Source organism: Dreissena polymorpha, chromosome 4, assembly GCF_020536995.1.
Source record: "Dreissena polymorpha isolate Duluth1 chromosome 4, UMN_Dpol_1.0, whole genome shotgun sequence".
NCBI classification, from domain to species: Eukaryota; Metazoa; Mollusca; class Bivalvia; order Myida; family Dreissenidae; genus Dreissena; species Dreissena polymorpha.
Window position 1 is genome coordinate 46,293,430 of NC_068358.1, and position 20,614 is coordinate 46,314,043.

The 20,614-nt window shown below is 39.7% G+C and overlaps 1 protein-coding gene across 1 annotated transcript; it reads left to right on the forward strand.

Annotated features, from left to right (window-relative positions):
• The first annotated feature begins 919 nt into the window (after nucleotides 1-919).
• LOC127879813 (glycine receptor subunit alpha-1-like) lies at nucleotides 920-19,550 on the forward strand. The gene is made up of 9 exons (XM_052426869.1): nucleotides 920-1,333; nucleotides 2,445-2,509; nucleotides 4,103-4,170; nucleotides 5,155-5,390; nucleotides 7,080-7,162; nucleotides 11,365-11,511; nucleotides 16,379-16,615; nucleotides 17,606-17,757; nucleotides 18,448-19,550. The coding sequence occupies exons 1-9, from the start codon at nucleotides 1,263-1,265 to the stop codon at nucleotides 18,619-18,621; spliced, it is 1,233 nt and encodes a 410-aa protein (XP_052282829.1). The 5' UTR covers nucleotides 920-1,262; the 3' UTR covers nucleotides 18,622-19,550.
• Nucleotides 19,551-20,614: the final 1,064 nt, after the last annotated feature.

The window sequence follows — 20,614 nt, forward strand, 5'->3', positions numbered from 1 at the left end:
ACAGCTGCAATTTCCAGCTATTTAGTTTTACTGGAAGATATTCAATGTTGCTGTGGAGGGGGGAAACCGAACCTGTTCGTTATGGCGACACCTTACCAGGCTCGAAAGCACGGGATCGGGCATTAAATCGGTTTGCCTGAGTGGGAAGCGCGTTTATCAACCACTGTGCTAACAGTTTGCTTTTTAATGATTACGTTATAAACTGTACACATGTAGCTACATGGGTCATTATATATTTAATCATGGCTCATCTATGCTCATCGATCTTCGGACGTTTTGGTGCTAAATACTTTGAGATAAACAAGGGATGTTTGTAAAACATGCATGCCCCCCATATGGGCTGTCAGTTGTAGTGGCAGCAATTGTGTGAATACGTTTTTTGTCACTGTGACCTTGACCTTTGACCTAGTGACCTGAAAATCAATAGGGGTAATCTGCCAGTCATGATCTATGTACCTATAAAGTTTCATGATCATAGGCGTAAGCATTCTTGAATTATCATCCAGAAACCATTTTAGTGTTTCAAGTCACTGTGACCTTGACCTTTGACCTAGTGACCTGAAAATCAATAGGGATCATCTGCCAGTTGTTATCAATGTACCTATGAAGTTTCGTGATCCTAGGCGTAAGCATTCTTGAGATATCATTCCGAAACCATTTTACTGTTTCGAGTCACTGGGACCTTGACCTTTAACCTAGTGACCTGAAAATCAATAGGGATCATCTGCCAGTCACGATCAATGTTCATGTGAAGTTTCATGATCTTAGGCCTAAGCGTTCTTGAGCTACATCCGGAAACCATCTGGTGGGCGGACCGACCGACGGACGGACCGAAATGTGCAAAACAATATACCCCCTCTTCTTCGAAGGGGGACATAATAATTGTATCGTTATTACTTAAGTTTCATCTATCTAGTCATTCATTTCTCTGCAACGGACTTGTTTTAAAGTAAGGCCAGGCAAATGTTTGGATGGTAAATACATTCGAATCTATGGATCAGTTACCGACACACACCGAAATGTAGATAAAGACACATTACAATCGATAACATCATTTCATATTCTCAGATAACCTGTGTTTTCACTCAATCTGCCAGCTAATATCATGTTCAATATTCCGCAGTTAGTTCGGGAGAAAAATTCGGCGCTTTTTAGCGCTACAGCAAACAACGATTTACCGGAATGTTGAACGCTTTCTCAGCAGACATTTTAGGCGTTGGCCAGCAGACGATTCACTGAATGGAAAATCACGTCTAGTGAAAATGCAGACGTTCGTGGTGTTTTATTGTTTAACTGGAATGGCTATTGAGGTTTTCGGACAAGACAAGAGCAGGTCAGTCTCACTAAAAGTATATACGAATTTTTTTTATTTTCATTACGTGGTGCGAAATTTCGTAGAAAACATATATTAGAAATGGCCGCTGCAGTACAATCTGTAACTATTTTATGTGCTAATAGATTCAACACATGAAATTTTATAGCGAAGAAAAGCGCTTTGATTTTAAAAGAATGGTATTTCTAGACTTTCAACGAGAAGTATGGTGCTTATATTCCGCCCCCAGCAATGTGGTAAAAGATGCAATTAACGGATTCTCTACATTGGTTTGCTGAATTAAAAGTCGTTTCGTCTGCGATGTATCAAAACTATTTTTCTATCCACTTTGATTACGCCTAGGTTACTAGTTAAATGGAAATGATTCACATAGAACATGGCATTACACAAACCAGTTAACGACCAAGCAAATCCGAGTGCTATGATTGCTATATAGAGTCGCGTTCTGAGAAAACTGGGCATAATACATGTGCATAAAGTGTCGTCCCAGATTAGCCTGTGCAGTCCGCAAATGCTAACCTGTGCAGTCCGCACATGCTAACCAGGGACGACACTTTCCGCCTTAACTTGATTTTTGGTAAGGAGGGACGTTCTTGAAACTAAAAATAAAATAAAAGCGGAAAGTGTCGTCCTTGATATATATATATATATATATATATATATATATATATATATATATATATATATATATATGCAGCTTTATATCAGGCAGATATCAATGTAGCGGTATGATAAAACAATTTCTTGATGACGTCATATTAAAACATATGAGGCAGCGTTATATTAGCCAGATATCAATGTAGTGGTATGATAAGATCTGATAACATTTTTTTAAATACGGCACCCTTATTAAAAGAGATCACCTATGTGTCATATCGTTCCTGTAGAGAATGTATGATATTTTGATTTACTGTTTTAGCACTTGATGATAAACTCAGTAAAAAAAAGTCAAAACTTCAGACAAGTTTTGTGTTTCTTTTGATACATCAGTACTGCCGTCAACGTGGTAAAAAGGGGCCCAGTTAAGTAACACACTGTCGGTTAGTCTAAATTATATTATTTACAACGATTATGCTTGCAATAAACGGTATATCCGTTGACATGATTACAGGACGGACTTCCTGCAGCTCCTAAACGACATTCCGCCCGTACGGACCCCTCCAAACTACGACATGGGTAAGTAAAGTCGCAAAAGAAACTGATATGTATAGTCACCATAGCAACCAATATGTAAGCAGGAACAGTTTAACCCTTTTATACCCCCCCCCCCCCAAATTTATATATATATTTATATATATAAGTACTAGTATGTCAACTGGAATACCGCGTGAAGAGAGGATAAACTTGTAATTTTCCCTTAAAGTCGTGATAACAACTGATAGATTTATGTGCGAAAGCTGCTACTAAATATGAACTCCGTCAACCAAGACCAACATTTATAACACCAGTACAACAATGCATATACCCGTTGCCATATGATATTTTAAGTCAATATTTTAAAACTGTTATATATAAGTTTATTAGGTGATTTAATTTCTAAAAAATGTGAAAAGTGTGCACACTTTAAGTGCATAAATAACTTGCTGTTGGTTCAGCGAGAACTCCAACAGAAATGTGTATGATCATGTTTGCGAGTTTGCGAAAAATCTGACATAATCAGGTTTTGTAGGAATCGAGTTATCGACTTGTCGGCTGTTGATGTAGGATTCATATATCATTCCCGGTCCACATTCACGCACGTACGCATTCGAAATCATTTTATATTTCCAATAGTCCGCTGATAAATATGGCGTTCGAATCAATTTGTAGAATTTGTAGAATGCTTGCTATATGATTTGTCTGCCAGATTTATACCGTGTATGCCGTTGCTTTTTGGTGAAAAGGCCCCTTTAAGTAAACCGTTACTCTGATTGCATCATTGCATGATGTATCATTTACCACAGTACGTAAGAAGATAACATTTGTTAAATAAATGCAACACATTATATACATATATTTATGCCCCCCTTCGAAGAAGAGGACGTATATTGTTTTGCACATGTCGGTCGGTCGGTCTGTCGGTCCGTCGGTCCGTCCACCAGATGGTTTCCGGATGATTACTCAAGAACGCTTATGCCTAGGATCATGAAACTTCATAGGTACATTGATCATAACTGGCAGATGACCCCTATTGATTTTCAGGTCACTAGGTCAAAGGTCAAGGTCACAGTGACTCGAAATAGTAAAATGTTGTCCGGATGATAACTCAAGAATGCTTATGCCTAGGATCATGAAACTTCATAGGTACATTGATAATGACTGGCAGATGACCCCTATTGATTTTCAGGTCACTAGGTCAAAGGTCAAGGTCACAGTGACTCGAAATAGTAAAATGGTTTCCGGATGATAACTCAAGAATGCTTACACCTAGGATCATGAAACTCCATAGGTACATTGATCATGACTGGCAGATGACCTGTATTAATTTTCAGGTCACTAGGTCAAAGGTCAATGTCACAGTGACTCAAAACAGTGGTTTCCTGATGATAACTCAAGAATAATGAGGCCTATGATCATGAAACTTCATAGGTACATTGATCATGACTGGCAGATGACCCCTATTGATTTTTAGGTCACTATGTCAAAGGTCAAGGTCACAGTGACAAAAAACGCATTCACACAATGGCTGCCACTACAACTGACAGCCCATATGGGGGGCATGCATGTTTTACAAACAGCCCTTGTTAAAACACATATCATGCTGCGTATCCGATTGTAATTCATTTACAGATGTGCCAACCGAAATTGAATGCAACTTACACATCAACAACGTGGACACGATCCGGGAAGCGGACATGGTAAGTAGGAAAACTGAGGCCGGTATTTCGAGGTCATCTTCGTATTATGCCAGTTTTTTTTTAATGTACCTGCAGCCAAACACAGGCTACCAATCCCCACAAATGTTCTTGAAATGTGCGCAGCGTTCTCTCAAAATGAAACACACACCTGGAAATCTCGGTATGGGTAACAGCACACGAAATGACCACCAACTTCGGTTTTACTCGCTATTTTCAGACAATATTTGAGGGCTAGGCCCTCTTCCTTCGAGCGACGGTAATACTATGCTCCTTAATTTAAAATTTTCGAATTGATGTATAGTTAAACTTAAATATACTTATAAAATATCATTCCAGGATGTCAGCCGCGACCACTGCTTTACTTGTCACATTCTGTTCTATGCCTAGTAGTTCACAAATGAAAATCCGCGTCCGGTCAAGGGGTTTAAAGTCTCAATAATATATCTTTTGAATATTCCTTCGATTGTCTTATTTCCGAATTTTGTGTTCCAAATACGTCTCTAACGACTGCACACTTTGTTCATCTTGGAGTTCTTTTATTTCTCTTTTTCTATGCGTAGACATTTTAACATACGTTTTAAATCATTTTGATTGCACATTGTACTTATGATTTCAATCACGTGCCCATTGTATTATCTTCTTCACATAAGACCGTCCTCCTTTAAAATACCACGGATTACTGTTAATTCATATATTTTTAATTTAAGATGTTTTAACATACCCCACGTGTTTAGCGTCTAGAAAAAAAAGGCCTTGGCAAACAGCGTAGATCCAGATGAGACGCCGCATGATGCTGTGTCTCATTAGGGTCTGCGCTGTTTGCTTAAAGGAATTTCTGTAAGAAATATTCTAAACATAGAAATAGATCTACTAGACATCCCTAATTTTGGAAATAAATTGATCCAATTTAGAAGGATGGGAGAGTCCACTAGGCATAAATGGGTTAACCACGTGTTTAGCCGCTGGTTTGTAACACGCATATAGGAGTTCACGATGGACATTGTCCTCCATCTGTCGTGGAAGAATGTGGAGATCATCGCTAAGCTGCAGAGTCTCAAGGTCGCTTTCGAGTACCTGGACTTCGACTCCCAGAATATGGACAAGGTCTGGGTACCGGACATCTACTTCCCCAACGAGAAGAAAGCCGCCATTCACAACATCATGATGGACAACAGGATGTTACGTCTGTACAGGGACGGCACCATTAAATACATGGTCAGGTAGGTGGGAATGAGTTGCTGGGGTTCAAGAAAAGCGTGGCTGTATGAAACGCATGTAGAAGGACAGCGCCCGCGACATATATACTGAGATAAGGCGTGATAGGATTCGCATTTGCAAGGGGACCCAAATGGGCCATAGGGTATACGTATTTATTGTTATAGTAGTAGTTGCTGTTTTTGTGTGTTTTTTATCCGGTGAAAACAGCATCAGGAAATGCGATGTATGATAGATCAGAGTAAGTGTGAGTTTGGTACATGTGGCTGTTATGATGTATTGTTAAGACGTGAACTGTGAAAAAACATGGTAAGGGCATTCGTGGGTGTGAGTTCGTTCCAAGTAATATGGGAGGTTGTGGGTATTTCTGTTATTTCACGGAATGCATTCAAAATGCACCGCTAAGTATAATGTCAGCTCCATGATTCATGATAGAGTGTCAAACTCTGATTCTAATAATGGACATGTTTACAGAAATGTTATAACAGCAAATCAATAAACACGAAAACTGTCTTTTATTTGCCTCGCTTAACTTTAAAGATAATCACAATTCACGTTCCGACACTGAACCCGTGTGTATAGCTGACGCGAATGTAATGACACAATCAGCGACATTGTCGGCTGTTGTCGTCCGTACACTAAACGAATATGCTTTAGGCTGACTATCCTGGGGCAAATATAACAGTAAAACGACGTATACGGCGTATACGAATAAACTCGCTGATTCTTTCTGGCAATCCACATGTATTTATGGATTCAAGCAAAACGTTTTTATTAAGTAGACTCATAACTGGTCGATTTAGAAATGATAACGAACGAATTTCTGAACTAGTATTTCCATTTAGATGCAGAGAGGGAGGTGGTAGCCACATGAGCTGCGTTCTGAGAAAACTGGTCATAATGCATGTGCGTAAAGTGTCGTCCCAGATTAGCCTGTGCAGTCCGCACAGGCTAATCATGGACGACACTTTCCGCCTAAATTGGATTTTTGCTAAGAAGATACTTCATTTAAACGAAAAATGTCATAAAAGCGGAAAGTGTCGTCCCTGATTAGCCTGTGCGGACTGCACAGGCTAATCTGGGACGACACTTTACGCACATGCATTATGCCCAGTTTTCTCAGAACACGACTCAGATATTCAATAGTGGTGCAGTGAATAATTGAACCATGTTAATTGAATGTCTTTTGTTCATGTGTATTTTGTTTATACATTGTTGGAATGTTTTCATCATGGAATCAAATTACATTAGACCTAATCTTGCAAAACAATTGTAGAATGTACGTAATTTTTGGCATTATTTTGACGAATATACGTGCTCAATATGTATTTTGTTAAACTATGTTTCATTTACATTACTTTGACAAATTTTTGAGTTTCTATACAACACATGGTTCTATAAGACTTTGTGCTCGCCAATTGAGTCGCGTTCTGAGAAAACCGGGCATAATGCATGTGCGTAAAGTGTCGTCCCAGATTAGCCTGTGCAGTCCACACATGCTAATCAAAGACGACACTTTCCGCCTAATTTGGGTTTTTGCTAAGACGAGACTTCATTTAAACGAAAAATGTCATAAAAACGGAAATTGTCGTCCATGATTAGCCTGTGCGGACTGCACAGGCTAATTTGGGACGACACTTTACGCACATGCATTATGCCCAGTTTTCTCAGAACGCGACTCAATTCTAATCCAGGGTATCAGTGACGTTGAGCTGTAGAATGGACCTCAGGAAATACCCCTTCGACAAGCAGATATGCTCCATCATGATAGAGAGCTGTAAGTGAATTGTTCACTAGTATCTTATGAACACCATTGTCACTCTTAAACCCATACAGATTATGTAGAAAATCGCGAACCCGAGCAAAATATAATTTACATTTGTATCATTTTAAGTGAAAAATATTCTGTCAAATGTAAGAATAGAAGCTAATTTCGCATTTCACCTTTTTATTGCCCTTTCAAAACAAGACTCCAACATGTTTCACGGTGCCTATATCACTTCACTTTTTCGGATCTGTGTTGGGAGAATAAAGCGCCACCCAGTTAACATTTTTTAGGATCTATTATGAAATATTTCAACATCTTTAATGGGATAAAGTTGAGAGCCCGCTATTCGTAAGAGTTGTCTATAGGTATCATGATCTTTTTAAACAAATAAGTATTTTTTATGTAAAGTGCAACTGCGCGTTTGAACGGTTGGAAAAATGTCGGATCAGTGTGGGGACTTCATATTACAAACGCGCGGTTGCACTTTACTGAAAAAATACTTATTAGTTTAAAAATATCATGATACCTATAGAAAACTCTCACGAATGAGCGGGCTGTCCACTTTATCCCATTAACAATGATGAAATATTCAAAATGATATCATTCAAAATGTTAACTGGGTCGCGCTTTATTCTCCCAACACAGATCTTAAAAAGTCACGTGGTATAGGCACCGTGATGTTTGTAGATTGGTCAATAAAAATCGGGCGTCTTGCATCTGCGTAAAGTGTCTTCCCAGATTTGAATGTGTAGTCAGCACAGGCTTATCAGGGATGACACTTTCCGCCTTAACTGAATGGTCCTTAATAAGAGATTTCCTTTCAACAAAAGTTTCATAGTATGGGATATTTTTGTCCCTGATTAGCCTGTGCGGGCTGCACATGATAATCTGCAACGTTACTTTACGCACGTTCTCAGAGCCCGGTTTGCCCAGAGCACGAGTCATATGTATCACGTATTATGTGAGAGACGTGGGAGTAATACACGCGGTATTGTATTATAGAGGTGAATGAAAAATGGTAAATACATTCCTTAAATGAATAGTCACTTGATGAAAGACGAACCCTCAAACGTAAAGCCTAACATATATACATACAAAACGTGAAAAGATAGAGAAAACTAGGTTTGAATAACAACGGTTTCATATATATAGACTATATGTTGAAGGAATTCGGTCAAATAAAGCAGTTCAATGTTAGGAATAAATCATTCAGGTATACTGGCGGTAACATTCTTCAGCGTACGATTGCCTGCCTATTGTGTAAAATAGCTACACCGAAAAAAACACTGCCAGTTGTTTGTTGAGAAGCAGTTTCAACGCGTTATCTTTGAAATCTTACTTATAACGTCAGTGTTTGCGGTTAATCGATAGGTGTGGTAATCAAGTAGAGAAGCGGGGAACGGCCCGGCCTCTACTGAATCATTACAATGAGCCTCGCGTAGGGGAAACCGGCGTAATTATTTCGCGCGACACACCGTCCAATGATGGTGAACAAATGTGCCAAATGATTTTAAAATCTGACAATGAACGACATAGTTATGGCTCGGACAAGCTCATTTATGGCCATTTTTGACCTTTGAACTCAAAGTGTGACCTTGACCTTGGAGATATCGACGTAATTATTTCGGGCGACACACCGTCCAATGATGGTGAACAAATGTGCCAAATGATTTTAAAATCTGACAATGAACGACATAGTTATGGCCCGGACAAGCTTGTTCCGCCAGCCCGCCAGCCAGCCAGCCAGCCCGCCAGCCAGCCAGCCAGCCAGCCCGCCCGCATTCGCCAATCTAATAACCAGTTTTTTCCTTCGGAAAACCTGGTTAATAAAAACTCAGATCAATAATGGCAACTTTATGTACTAATGACGGGTGGGCCTCGGACGATGGTCACTCCGGTGTTGTCCATATGGCCACTCGTCTGGGCCCGGCTCGAACTTATATACTATTATTAATTAATTTGGTTCTAAAACTGTACCGTAAAACAATCCATGATATATGTAATTTTAAAGATTCCAATTAATAATGCCTATCTTATGTACTTATGACCAGAGGAAAATTGCATCAATAAATAAATAGATATAGAAACACTGCATGTAATGTGCACGCCGAGAACCTATATTTGTATTTGGGGTCCAAATGTACTTTGGATTGGTAGTACATTACAATGCAGTGTCCAATAACACCTTGTTGACGTCAATACATAAATAAACAATACTATAAACAAGGCAAAGATGAGGGAGCTGTCTATAACGAACGTTCGCGGTTTCCTCGTCTGCGCTTGATGATATATAGGAAAATTACACCAATAAATAAATAGATAAAGACTAATAATACTAAAACGACGGAAGGGTACGTCCCCCCCCCCCCCAATACATATGTCACTTGGCCCCTTTCGACCACTATGGATAAGCTCTAAGCCTTCTTTTACAACCAAATAGCGCTCTAGGTAACAAAACCCAGGGTTCCGCGAGACCCTCGCTTTCCTTCTCTTAAGCTGTAATCAGCAACAACGACGAAGGTACGGGAAAAGCACACAGACAACATACTTCCACGCAGGATCGGAAGACGCAGTAAGTGCGCACGTGGGCAAATTTACCCTCAGTGCAACCCCTATAGGTGTAAATATTGTTGTAATTAAATGTGATTAGTTAACATTTTTCCCATATGTACAAGACTTAAACATGTTGAGTAGAGCGTGTCAGCTGGGCCAGAGGGCGCGCCTGAAGAGATATCTCTCGCCCGTGCACTCTGGCTCCGTTGACATGACATCCGTGCACTCTGGCCCCGTTGACATGACATACCCAACATGACAAAAATAAAAATAAAAAGAGAATGGTGACGGTGTTTGTTGTTGTTGTTTCCCCTACTGTAGCGTAGGTGATGTTTTCTTGTAGAGTAGTGTAAGTTTTTTCCTTGCATGCCTGTGCCTTGTTACGTTTGACGTTGAATTGCAAACCTTGTATTGCTAACCTGCACGTATTACCCTTGTCACTATGAGGATCAGATCGAATTAGAGGGATGGTCAGCATTAACATCCCAGATCAATTCCCTCCTGAACAAAATGCACTAATACATATAATTACCATCTGTGTAACCACTAGCAATATAAACAGGAAGAAGAACGTGCGCTCTCTCTCTCTCTCTCTCTCTCTCTCTCTCTCTCTCTCTCTCTCTCTCTCTCTCTCTCTCTCTCTCTCTCAAAAACAAATAAAGGCGCGTGAAAATTGTCTCCCAAAGAACGAAAGTGTAGAACCAGATATTGTCCTCCCTGTACCACCAACAACCAACCAGTCATCTCGGTCCAACCACACAAACGCAGCCCCTTTTCTACTATATTAAACTTCAAAACTATTCTGACCCTTGCAACACCATTAAACACCTGACAATATCCACCAGCACAACAGAGAGCGCCCATGTGAATTTACACCAAGACACAGGGCAATAGAGTAATATCTGTACTAATCTATGTTTATGTACTAACAAGTCCTCCGCGAGGGACGTTAAACGGGGGTGCAGTGTATCGGTGCTGTACACCGGGCACTTAAAAGAACCAGGGGCGCCTCTGGAATCGGGGCGCCCTCTGTATCCCGCTCGAACCCCCACTAACACCTCTTGGGGCGGAGAGCACAAAAACCACACACAAACTATAAGGAATTAACATTAATGCCAATAAGGATAATGATAATCTAGAGATAATAGGAATACTGCAAAAACCACTTTGATAAAAGGCAAACCACTACATAATCCATTAAAAAAAAAAAAAAAAAAAAAAAAAAAAAAGCATCTAGTCACATTAAGGTCTCATTGGCCATCGTGCTATGATGTATAATATGACCTTATTTTCTCCCCTGAAGGGTCACAGGGGCAGGTCGATACATCTGTAGTCGAGAAGACGCTGGACGACCTGTAAATAAATCTCAAATAAACAAAAAAAGGGGGAAACCGGACATAATACATGTGCGTCAAGTGTTGTTTCCAGATTAGACTTACATTCAGCACATGCTACTCAGGGAAGACATTTTCCTTCGTGTGGTATTTTTTGCGTTTATATACAGTCTCTTCGTAGCGAAAATCTCGTTACGCGGAAAGAGTCGTCCCTTATTTGCCTGTGCGGACTGCCAGGCTAATTTCGGACGACACTTTACGCACATGCAGTAGGAACCGTTTTCCCAGAAAGCGATTCAATATATTTTTTCCACCGGTTTCCAGTCGGCTACACGGCAGACAAGCTGGTACTCCACTGGAACGAGGCCGGGGAGTTTCCGGCCGTGAAGACGGACAACGTGAAGGAGCTACGCCAGTTCCGCATGGTGCACACAGACTGGACCAATTTTACGCGCACGCACAACATCACAGGTGCGTATCGTGCGTGTGTAGGTCGGTTATCATACGGATCTATTCACATATAATACTCCGTTTGATAAGAGAAAACAAGAATTTCAGAGATTAATTGTTTGGTTGTATGCTTCTACTTTTTTAATACAACAGGGATGACGAGTATAACAGGAATGTTAGTTTTTGTTTAAACCTATTTATTTTTGCAATGCTCTCGAGTCCGTTTCCTGTGTCTAGAACCAGTACTTGGTGTCTATATGGGAGATCGAAAGAACGCTCCCACAGCGGGGATCGAACCCGTGACCTCCCGGTCGCTAGGCGGACACCATATCCATTACACCACGGCGACCTTTAACAGGAATGTTACAAGTGTTCATCTGCAACTTAAGCAAGTTTTCTGAATGTACTATATCAGTATACACACAGTTATAATCTGATTAATGCGAAAATATGAAATCGAAAAAGGAATTTTTAAATACAGGACTTATTTCGTTAAAAAAAGGTCGCATTAATAGGCGTGTCCTTCATTATTCGCATCTAAATATGTTAAAGTGGTGATATACGAAATCTTGCATTCATAAAAGTGTTTTACTATTTTTCGTAGTCCCAAAAGCTACTTGTGCGATCGAGGCACACTGATATGGTTACCCTACTTGTGCGATCGAAGTACACTGATATGTTTAACGTGTCACGATTTCTTATGGAGTAAACGTCTTCAGTACCCGAACCGATCACGATTCAACTTATTAATAGAAAACATATGACATTGAATCATTTAGACCACGCCTGATATACTGACCACATTGAAATAAATATCGTGAGTGAATTATATAGGTCGTACTTCCGTACCATATAAGTATTGGTTTAACATTTAAATATTAACGACGTGTATTCAACGACCTTTTGAGCTCGTATAACTTGGTCAAAATCGTGCTGACATTAATAATATCGCGTGTTTATATAGGTGTTCGCATTATTTGCGAAGACACCTGCTGAAAGCTAATGTAGTATTTATCGGGAATGTCGGGTTATGTTATCATAAGTGTTAATAACCATTAGTCCATTTTTAAAACTAATTTAAAGTGCAAACGATTGTTATAGAGGCCGGGAATGGAAAGAGATTTTGATTACCCAAGTTAATAACAGAGTTGGGATGGGATATTCGCTTAACAAAAGTGTCGTTGTAAAATACTAAATGATTAACCATGAAAAAAAAAGTATATACATCGTATAAAAACATAACTTTGGTTTATTTATCTATAAACACACCGTTCTCGTTTCGACGATTGCCTTTAGAAGTAGTTTTAATATATTGAATTTACTTTATGATTTTAAAGGTAATAAAAAAACTGACCCGCATCAGAACGCACGTAACTGTAATATAGTTTTCATTAATACTGAACATGTTGAACAAATCACGTTTTTATAACACCCTTCTTCGCATCCGAACTCAAAATACGTTGTTATATTTTTGTATATTAAAATCTTATCTGAACAAATAAATTGATCTGGGAATAAAACGGCGTGCAATGCCTTCTCAATCTCCAAGCAGAGTTGTCGTTCCATGCTCTCACATAAAATCTCTGCCATCACAAGAAAATCCTACCAGATTTGGAAGGATTATATTATATTTTATTAACGTAGGTCTTATGAACAGAGGTATCATTTTGTTTTATATATTGAAAATAGTGAAAAGGTTGAGGTTCATAATTGAAAAATAAACAACTTAAATTAAAAAATAAATAATAAAAAAACAACGGGAAAATAAGTGTACCACGTGGCTTAACTATCGTCACGTGGTTGTTTATGACGGCAGCGATTTAATCCAGCTATGCTACTTCCGGTCAAATATCTGCGCGGAGGTTGATGCCCTCTTAGAGCTTGATTAACTTCTTTCCAAATGCTCCAGTTACTGATTACCTCCCTTGTTCTTCGTGTACAGTGATTGACTCGTTGATCCGCTTCGGATCACTGGTTACCTAAAAAAATATTCTTTTGTATGAAACATTGTATTGTGTTTTTAAAATATATAAAACGACTTGGTCCCGCGCTGCAATCGTTCTCGGTCTCAAACTTCGTCCCAACTCAAAATATATACAAATACGGTGGCATAAAGGGGACATAAGCAATATTTTATTTAACAGTCTCTATGGCGTGCGCACATCATAGAGTGGCATAAAGGGGGAATGGGCAATATTTTATTTAACAGTCTCTATGACGTGCGCACGCGATTGCTATGACGTATGCACGTCATAACTATGGCGTAAGCACGTCATAGCTATCGCGTGCGCACGTCATAGCTATGACGTGCGCACGTCATAACTGAATTTCCCAGTTTATCAAACCCTTTTCAAACAAATCATATAGTATTTTTTTATAACCAATGGCTGATCTGATGCGTATTATCATTGTTCAGATATGACGTGCGCACGCGATAGATATGACGTGCGTACGCGATAGCTATGATGTGCGCACGCGATAGCTATGACGTGCGCACGCCATATTTATTCCGTGCCCACGCCATAGTTATGACGTGCGCACGTCATAGAAATAGTTAAATAAAATATTTCCTATGTCCCCTTTATGCCGCCGTAACTTTGGGACGCTTATTTCAATTGTCTAAAGATATTCGATAAGTCGACTGTAACAATAATGATTGTTTAAAGTCGTGTGACCAGCGTTTTCTATTGGCTTAATAGTCTTAAACCCCTATAAACGAGGCTCTACGTTCGTTGTACAAATGATTTCATTAAATAAGCGTAATGTCATTGGGTACAAGTCAACAACGATATAAATTTGATTTTTTTTAATATCTATACGTGCTCCATTATTCGAAACTTAATGTACGGCAAGGTACGGCATGAAGTAAAATACGACAATACGTGTTTATATAAGTTTTTAAATACCATTTCAATCGGAAACTAAATCCTTAAAACGCTTTAACTTGGCCGTCGTTTTTAATTTAGAAACGTTATGCAGAATGAATTCTATGCAAACAAGTGCTGTTTACAAATATCTACAGTTGCATATACCAAATACCTTAACAGAATATGTCATTGTTTACAATCCATTTCATTGCCATTGTTATTGAACCGTCTCACCCGTTTCTTTACTCTTACCTCGTGATCATCGCCTCTTCAAATATTCATGTAGCTATGCACGAAAGCGCTTCCGTTATTTCCAGATGCCTAAGGTTTGCCGGAGAACGATTAAAATAAGAACCAACGTTCGTATCAATATTTAACATTTGCTGTTAATATTACGTTGATGATACGTTGACCACTTTTGCTTTTGACACAATAGCAGAAGTATCTCTATAATGCGCATTGATTCCTTCGACAAAAATTCCGTAGATACCAACACATGCATTGCACATTTTGCTGACCATTAAAGGTCTAAACGTTGTCTTCTTTACATTGGGAAAATAATTGCTCTTCAGCCTCTGGACCGATTGGAACACATATGTGTCTTGTTCTGAGAAAACTGAGCATAATGCATGTGCGTAAAGTGTCGTCCCAGACTAGCCTGTGCGGACTGCAGTCCACACAGGCTAATCAGGGACGACACTTTCCGCTTTAACTAGATTTTCGGTAAAAAGGGAATTCCTTAAAACGAAAAATAACATTAAAGCGGAAATTGTCGTCCCTGATTAGCCTGTGTGGACTGCACAGGCTAATCTGGGACGACACTTTACGCATATGCATTAACCCAGTTTCCTCCTCAGAATGCGGTTCATATCTCTTCCATCTTCTTATTTCTTTCATCTTCGATAGTCGGGATAATTTGACTCGATAGATTGACTCCATGTTATTTTACCCTTTTACTTTGGTTTGAATGGGAGGCATTATTAAAAATCATAACTATAATAAATCACTTAAAAACGAGTATGTTCAGCAATTATTTTTTAAGATGATTTTGTGCCTTATATGTGTAAGGATACTGTTAGTTATAATACACTTCGTCAACAGTGTGTCTCAAAGGGACAACCGTACGAATGCGTGACCAACATTATCATAAAGCCACATGTAAATGCACGTCAAACACATCATTCACAGACACACGTCCGTCGTTTTGAAAATCACGATTCAATGCGCGTCAACCGTTATGTGCCTGTTGGTGCTCCTCTTTGTTTCATCAAATACGTGTACGATTGTCTTGCGTTGTCGAAATCGGGCGTCTAAACTGAATAGGGCGTTCATGAGAATAGCACAAGCTGCAGCTTTATGTGGATAGAACAGTACAGCGGCTTTATGGATATTGCCTAAACACGATGCCTATACCACTTGACTTTTTCGGATCTGTGTTGGGAGAATAAAGCGCGACCCAGATAACATTTTCAATGATGCCATTTTAAATATTTAACCATTTTTAATGGGATAAAGTGGAGAGCCCGCTCATTCGTAAGAGTTTTATATAGGTATCATGATCTTTTTAACAAATAAGTATTTATCAGCAAAGTGCAACCGCGCGTTTGTAATATGAAGTCCCCACCCTGATCCGACATTTTTCTAAACCGTTAAAACGCGCGGTTGCACTTTACTGAAAAATACATATTTGTTTAAAAAGATCATGATATCTAATGAAAACTCTTTCGGATGAGCGGGCTCTCAACTTTATCCCATTAAAAATGGTGATTTTTTTTTAAAGATCCTTAAAAATGTTAACTGAGCCGCTCTTTATTCTCTCAACACAGATCCGAAAATGTCACGCGGTATAGGCACCGTGCTAAAGTTCGGCTTAAACTATTATATGGACTTGATGATTAAACAAGTATAATAGAGTGGTTTTAAGGGATTTTAAAAACTGGAGCCCTATAATTTGTTTTTATTATATTCAACCGCGACTGAACTAGATTATAATGACCGAAAATCTCCTCGTCTCGCTGCAGGTAACCACAGCTGCCTACAGGCAGACTTCCACCTGGTGCGCAACATCGGCTACTACGTGATCCAGATGTACATGCCCAGTCTGCTAATCGTCATGTTGTCCTGGCTCTCATTCTGGCTCAACGTGAACTCGATCCCGGGCCGCGTGACGCTTGGCGTCCTCTCCGTGCTCACCATCTCCACGCAGAGCACAGGCGTCAACGCCTCGCTACCCCGGGTCAGCTACACCAAGGCTATAGGTAACTGCTACTCGATTTGTCCTTGTCGGCTCAGTAGTAACCCGGGCACTCTTAAGAATACTACAAAGTATCAGGGGTACGAAAAATATACTAAAAAGTCCCTGGAATGTGCCCGTGTACCTTTGAGCGTATTTTCCGTACCCTGTGTAAATTGTAAAATACTTAAGAATACCCGGGGTACTTTTAATTCGTACCTGAGCCGACAACAACCAATTGAGCGTAACTGAACAATCATATACTGTTTTAAACTACACCATGGTCATAGGTAACTGCACATTCGAAGACTGTCTTCAACTACACTAAGGCCATACGCAATTACCCATCTATAGACTGTCCTAGGCCTCAATAAGCCTATAGGTAACTACCTTTGATAGACTGCATTAAACTACACCAATGCAATAGGCGACTACTCATTCGTAAAATGCCTCAGACTACAACAAAGTCATAAGTAATTTCCCATTTGTAGACTGTCTTTACTACACCACGACCAATGGTAATTTCCCATTCCCAGACTGTCTTTACTACACCAAGACAAACGGTAGGTTCTCATTCGCAGACTGTCTTAGACTACACCGAGGCCTTAGGTAATTATCCATTCTGAGACGGTCTTATAGCACTCCAAGACCATTGTACTTGTTTCGTCTTGACAACATATACAGGTACATGTTACCGTAGATCCCACGTTCATCAAGCCATGCTCACGCTCGTGAATAAAGAATACACCAAGGCAATAATGATTACCCATTCCGAATGGTTTTTTAGACTAGAGTATGGCAAAGTCTTTAACCATTCTTCACCAATGTAAACCTATACTTGATTAATGAAATATGTTACTACAGAGACCGCATTAACATACCCACTCATAAAACACCTACACAGCCCGTAGATTTGAACTGGTACTGCATTCACACATCCAAATACAAGCTCCATTGAAGGGACAAATTAAGTTGTTCCAAACGAAATTACAAGCGTTCATCGTGCCTGTTACAGACGTGTGGATGATCACGTGCCTGGTGTTTGTGTTCGCGGCGCTCATAGAGTTCGCGGTGGTGAACGTTCTCAGCCAGAAAGTTCCCGGCCGCCGCTTTTCCCTCGCCACGCTGTTCCTCGTGCAGAAGGAGGGGCCGCCGGAAGAAAAAGAGGTACATCCGGCGACGATATTGTTAAATTAATGTTTCCTTCTAGATATTGGTTTAACACAGTAACTGATCTGACTATTAACCGTATAATTATCTTGGATTTGATTTTTATAACAACAAAATTTCAAGATCTAAATAGAGTTGCAGTATTTTTAATTGTATTGCACAAATAATAAAACCAATGCACGTGTGTATTGTCTTTTCGACGTAAAAGGATTACCTAATTGGCATGCATCTGAATGTTACTTATTAAGTTCTTACATAGCTTAGTAATAATTTTATTTCCCGCTAATTTGTTTGAGCCAAACAAAAACATTTATACCAATACTACATGAGCGAAACGTCGAACGAGTTTCGGACTGTTCCTGGCGGCAGTGGGGCATTTGATAGGCCTTGAATGTTACATTCAATATACATATATTCGCATTTATAGCTTAATGATATTGTTAACTTACGCTCAATTGGTCGCTGTCGGTCCCGGGACTTCTTAAAAGTACTGGGTACGGAAAATGCGCTCAAAGGTACCTTGCAATAATCCAGGGTACTTTTAGTAAAATTTCCGCACCCCGGGTACTTATTAACATACTTAATAGTAAATGAGTATATTTATGTAGTATACGAGTCTACAATGAACAATCGAGCTAAGCGCACTTGAAAAATGAAACCAGTTCTTTTGAGCTGCACGTGTTTCAGACGTCGGTTGACCAGGAGGGGAATGTTAAGGTGGAGCCGCGACAGCCGGAGCACAGTCGCGTGCTACTCTGCTCCACTTATCTCGACATCGCCTCTCGGGTGCTCTTTCCAGTCGCATTCGGCATCTTCAACATGATCTACTGGATTTACTTCCTCAACGTCACCGAATACTAGCGTCTATATGAGGACGTCACTACGACAATGATGGCGTCACGAACGGATTTCATTTTAGACCTTTATTGGTTACGTCAATGTGGGCCAACACCAGTCGTTTACTAGTAGATCATAATGACAGTCTTGATATACGTGAAGAGGGTAGTTTAAGAGTGAAAGACAAATCTATTGAAATCATCTCATGTTGTGACGCTTGTCTACTGAAATAACATATTGACAAACAATTAAGCGTGCACGGTAAAAAGTTTGTTTCAATGAGATCGTTACAATCACAGAAAACACAAGGAAACGTGAGAGGATAAACGACTGTTAAGTGAGGCTGGTTTAGTGTAACTGGTTTCACAGACTATGTAGTGGTAGTACAAACATCATGAGGTTAGGTCTTCACACCGTATGAATTCTTTCAAAACGGGCATAACTTAAAGATATGTTCATTACTTATTAATGCTTAAAGATAAAAAGAAATAAGCGTGTCCAACGTTATTTTTAAAGTATTCGAAAATTGCATATCTTTACCATTATAATACAATAAACAATAGACTGGCCAATGTCGTCTTACAAGCTGGTATATACACTCACTGCAGAAGTAGGGCAGAAGCATTTGTCGTCTGCAGTACAGACGGGGCGATAATCGCTCATAGCATAGTGAGTTGCGGTTTTTACCATAGCTATGGCTTCTAAGCACATACTGATTTGCAAAATATGCTCTGTAAATTTAGTCGGCCGCTCACGCCACCAACTATAAACGGATATACTTATCAATCGAAAACGGGTTACAAGCGTGTGTCATCTATTGACATGTATGGGGATGTCCGGTTAGCACAGTGGTTGGTAAGCGACCAACCTAAGCGACCGGATTCAATCCGCTTTACCGACACATGTGAGTTTGGTATGTGGTCATCATACCGGACAGGGAGAGGGGGGGGGGGGGGGAGGGGGGGGGGGTCCTTCACAGCAGAAGACCACGCTAAAATTGAATACCTTTCAGTAAAAACTGAATAGCTGGAAAGTACAGCCATAATTATAAATTCGTCCCAACGTTCTTGAGTCTCGCAAAGAAAAATGGGTAGGAGTTGATAGGACAGACGCTGGGTCTTCACACACGTCTGCGTCAGGCGCGGTACGACTCAATAATCTTTGAAATACCCCCAACCCCACCTACGAACACACACGCGTGCTCTCGCTATGTATTGACGAAGTGACATTAGAACAGAAAATTTCTAAATCTGAGTATTTTAATTTTTACTCAGAAATTTTGTATAGGTAAATGATATTTAAACTGTTAACAATCTCTATTATTCTACAGGCTGACATCATGATTATATAAATCACTTAGTCATACTTAGATGTTTTGTATATATAACAATTCACTTGTAACAGTTCAATAAACATTGTAATGTAAAATTAACTCGAGTTTGTTTGCCAGTTGAAGTTAAGAACAAAGCACATAACAAGGCTTGTGTTAAATGCACCTATGAATTGCTTCCTAATTCGTCATCTCGGAAATTACCAAAATGTAAACGACAAAAAGGGGCGACAATGGTCATAATTGAAGCGTCGACTCGCCGTTCTGGCGGGTATATTTGTCGTTCTATTGTGTTGGTGGGTTTGAACGTCGTCAACACGCCGGAACGACAAATATCCTCCCAGAACTGTCGACAAATGCCATAATAGCCGTATTGCCACACCTTTTCGTCGTTCTGGCTGGTGTATAGTCGTTCTTTCTTGTTGGCGACCTTCTTTTAGTCAGCCAATAACATCGCACGCGATGAAATAATATTTCCATCAGCGTGTCTGTAATTCTTAGCCAATTATTAAGTTATGTTGATTTAACTTTATTAATTAATACAACTGTGTGTTTTATACGCACTTAACGATTGGAAGTCGTAAATGGACCACTATTTGCATGAAGAAGAGGGGGTATATTGTTTTGCTGAATGTCGGTGGGTCTGTCTGTCGGTAGACCAGTTCGTTTCAGATCAATAACTCGTCA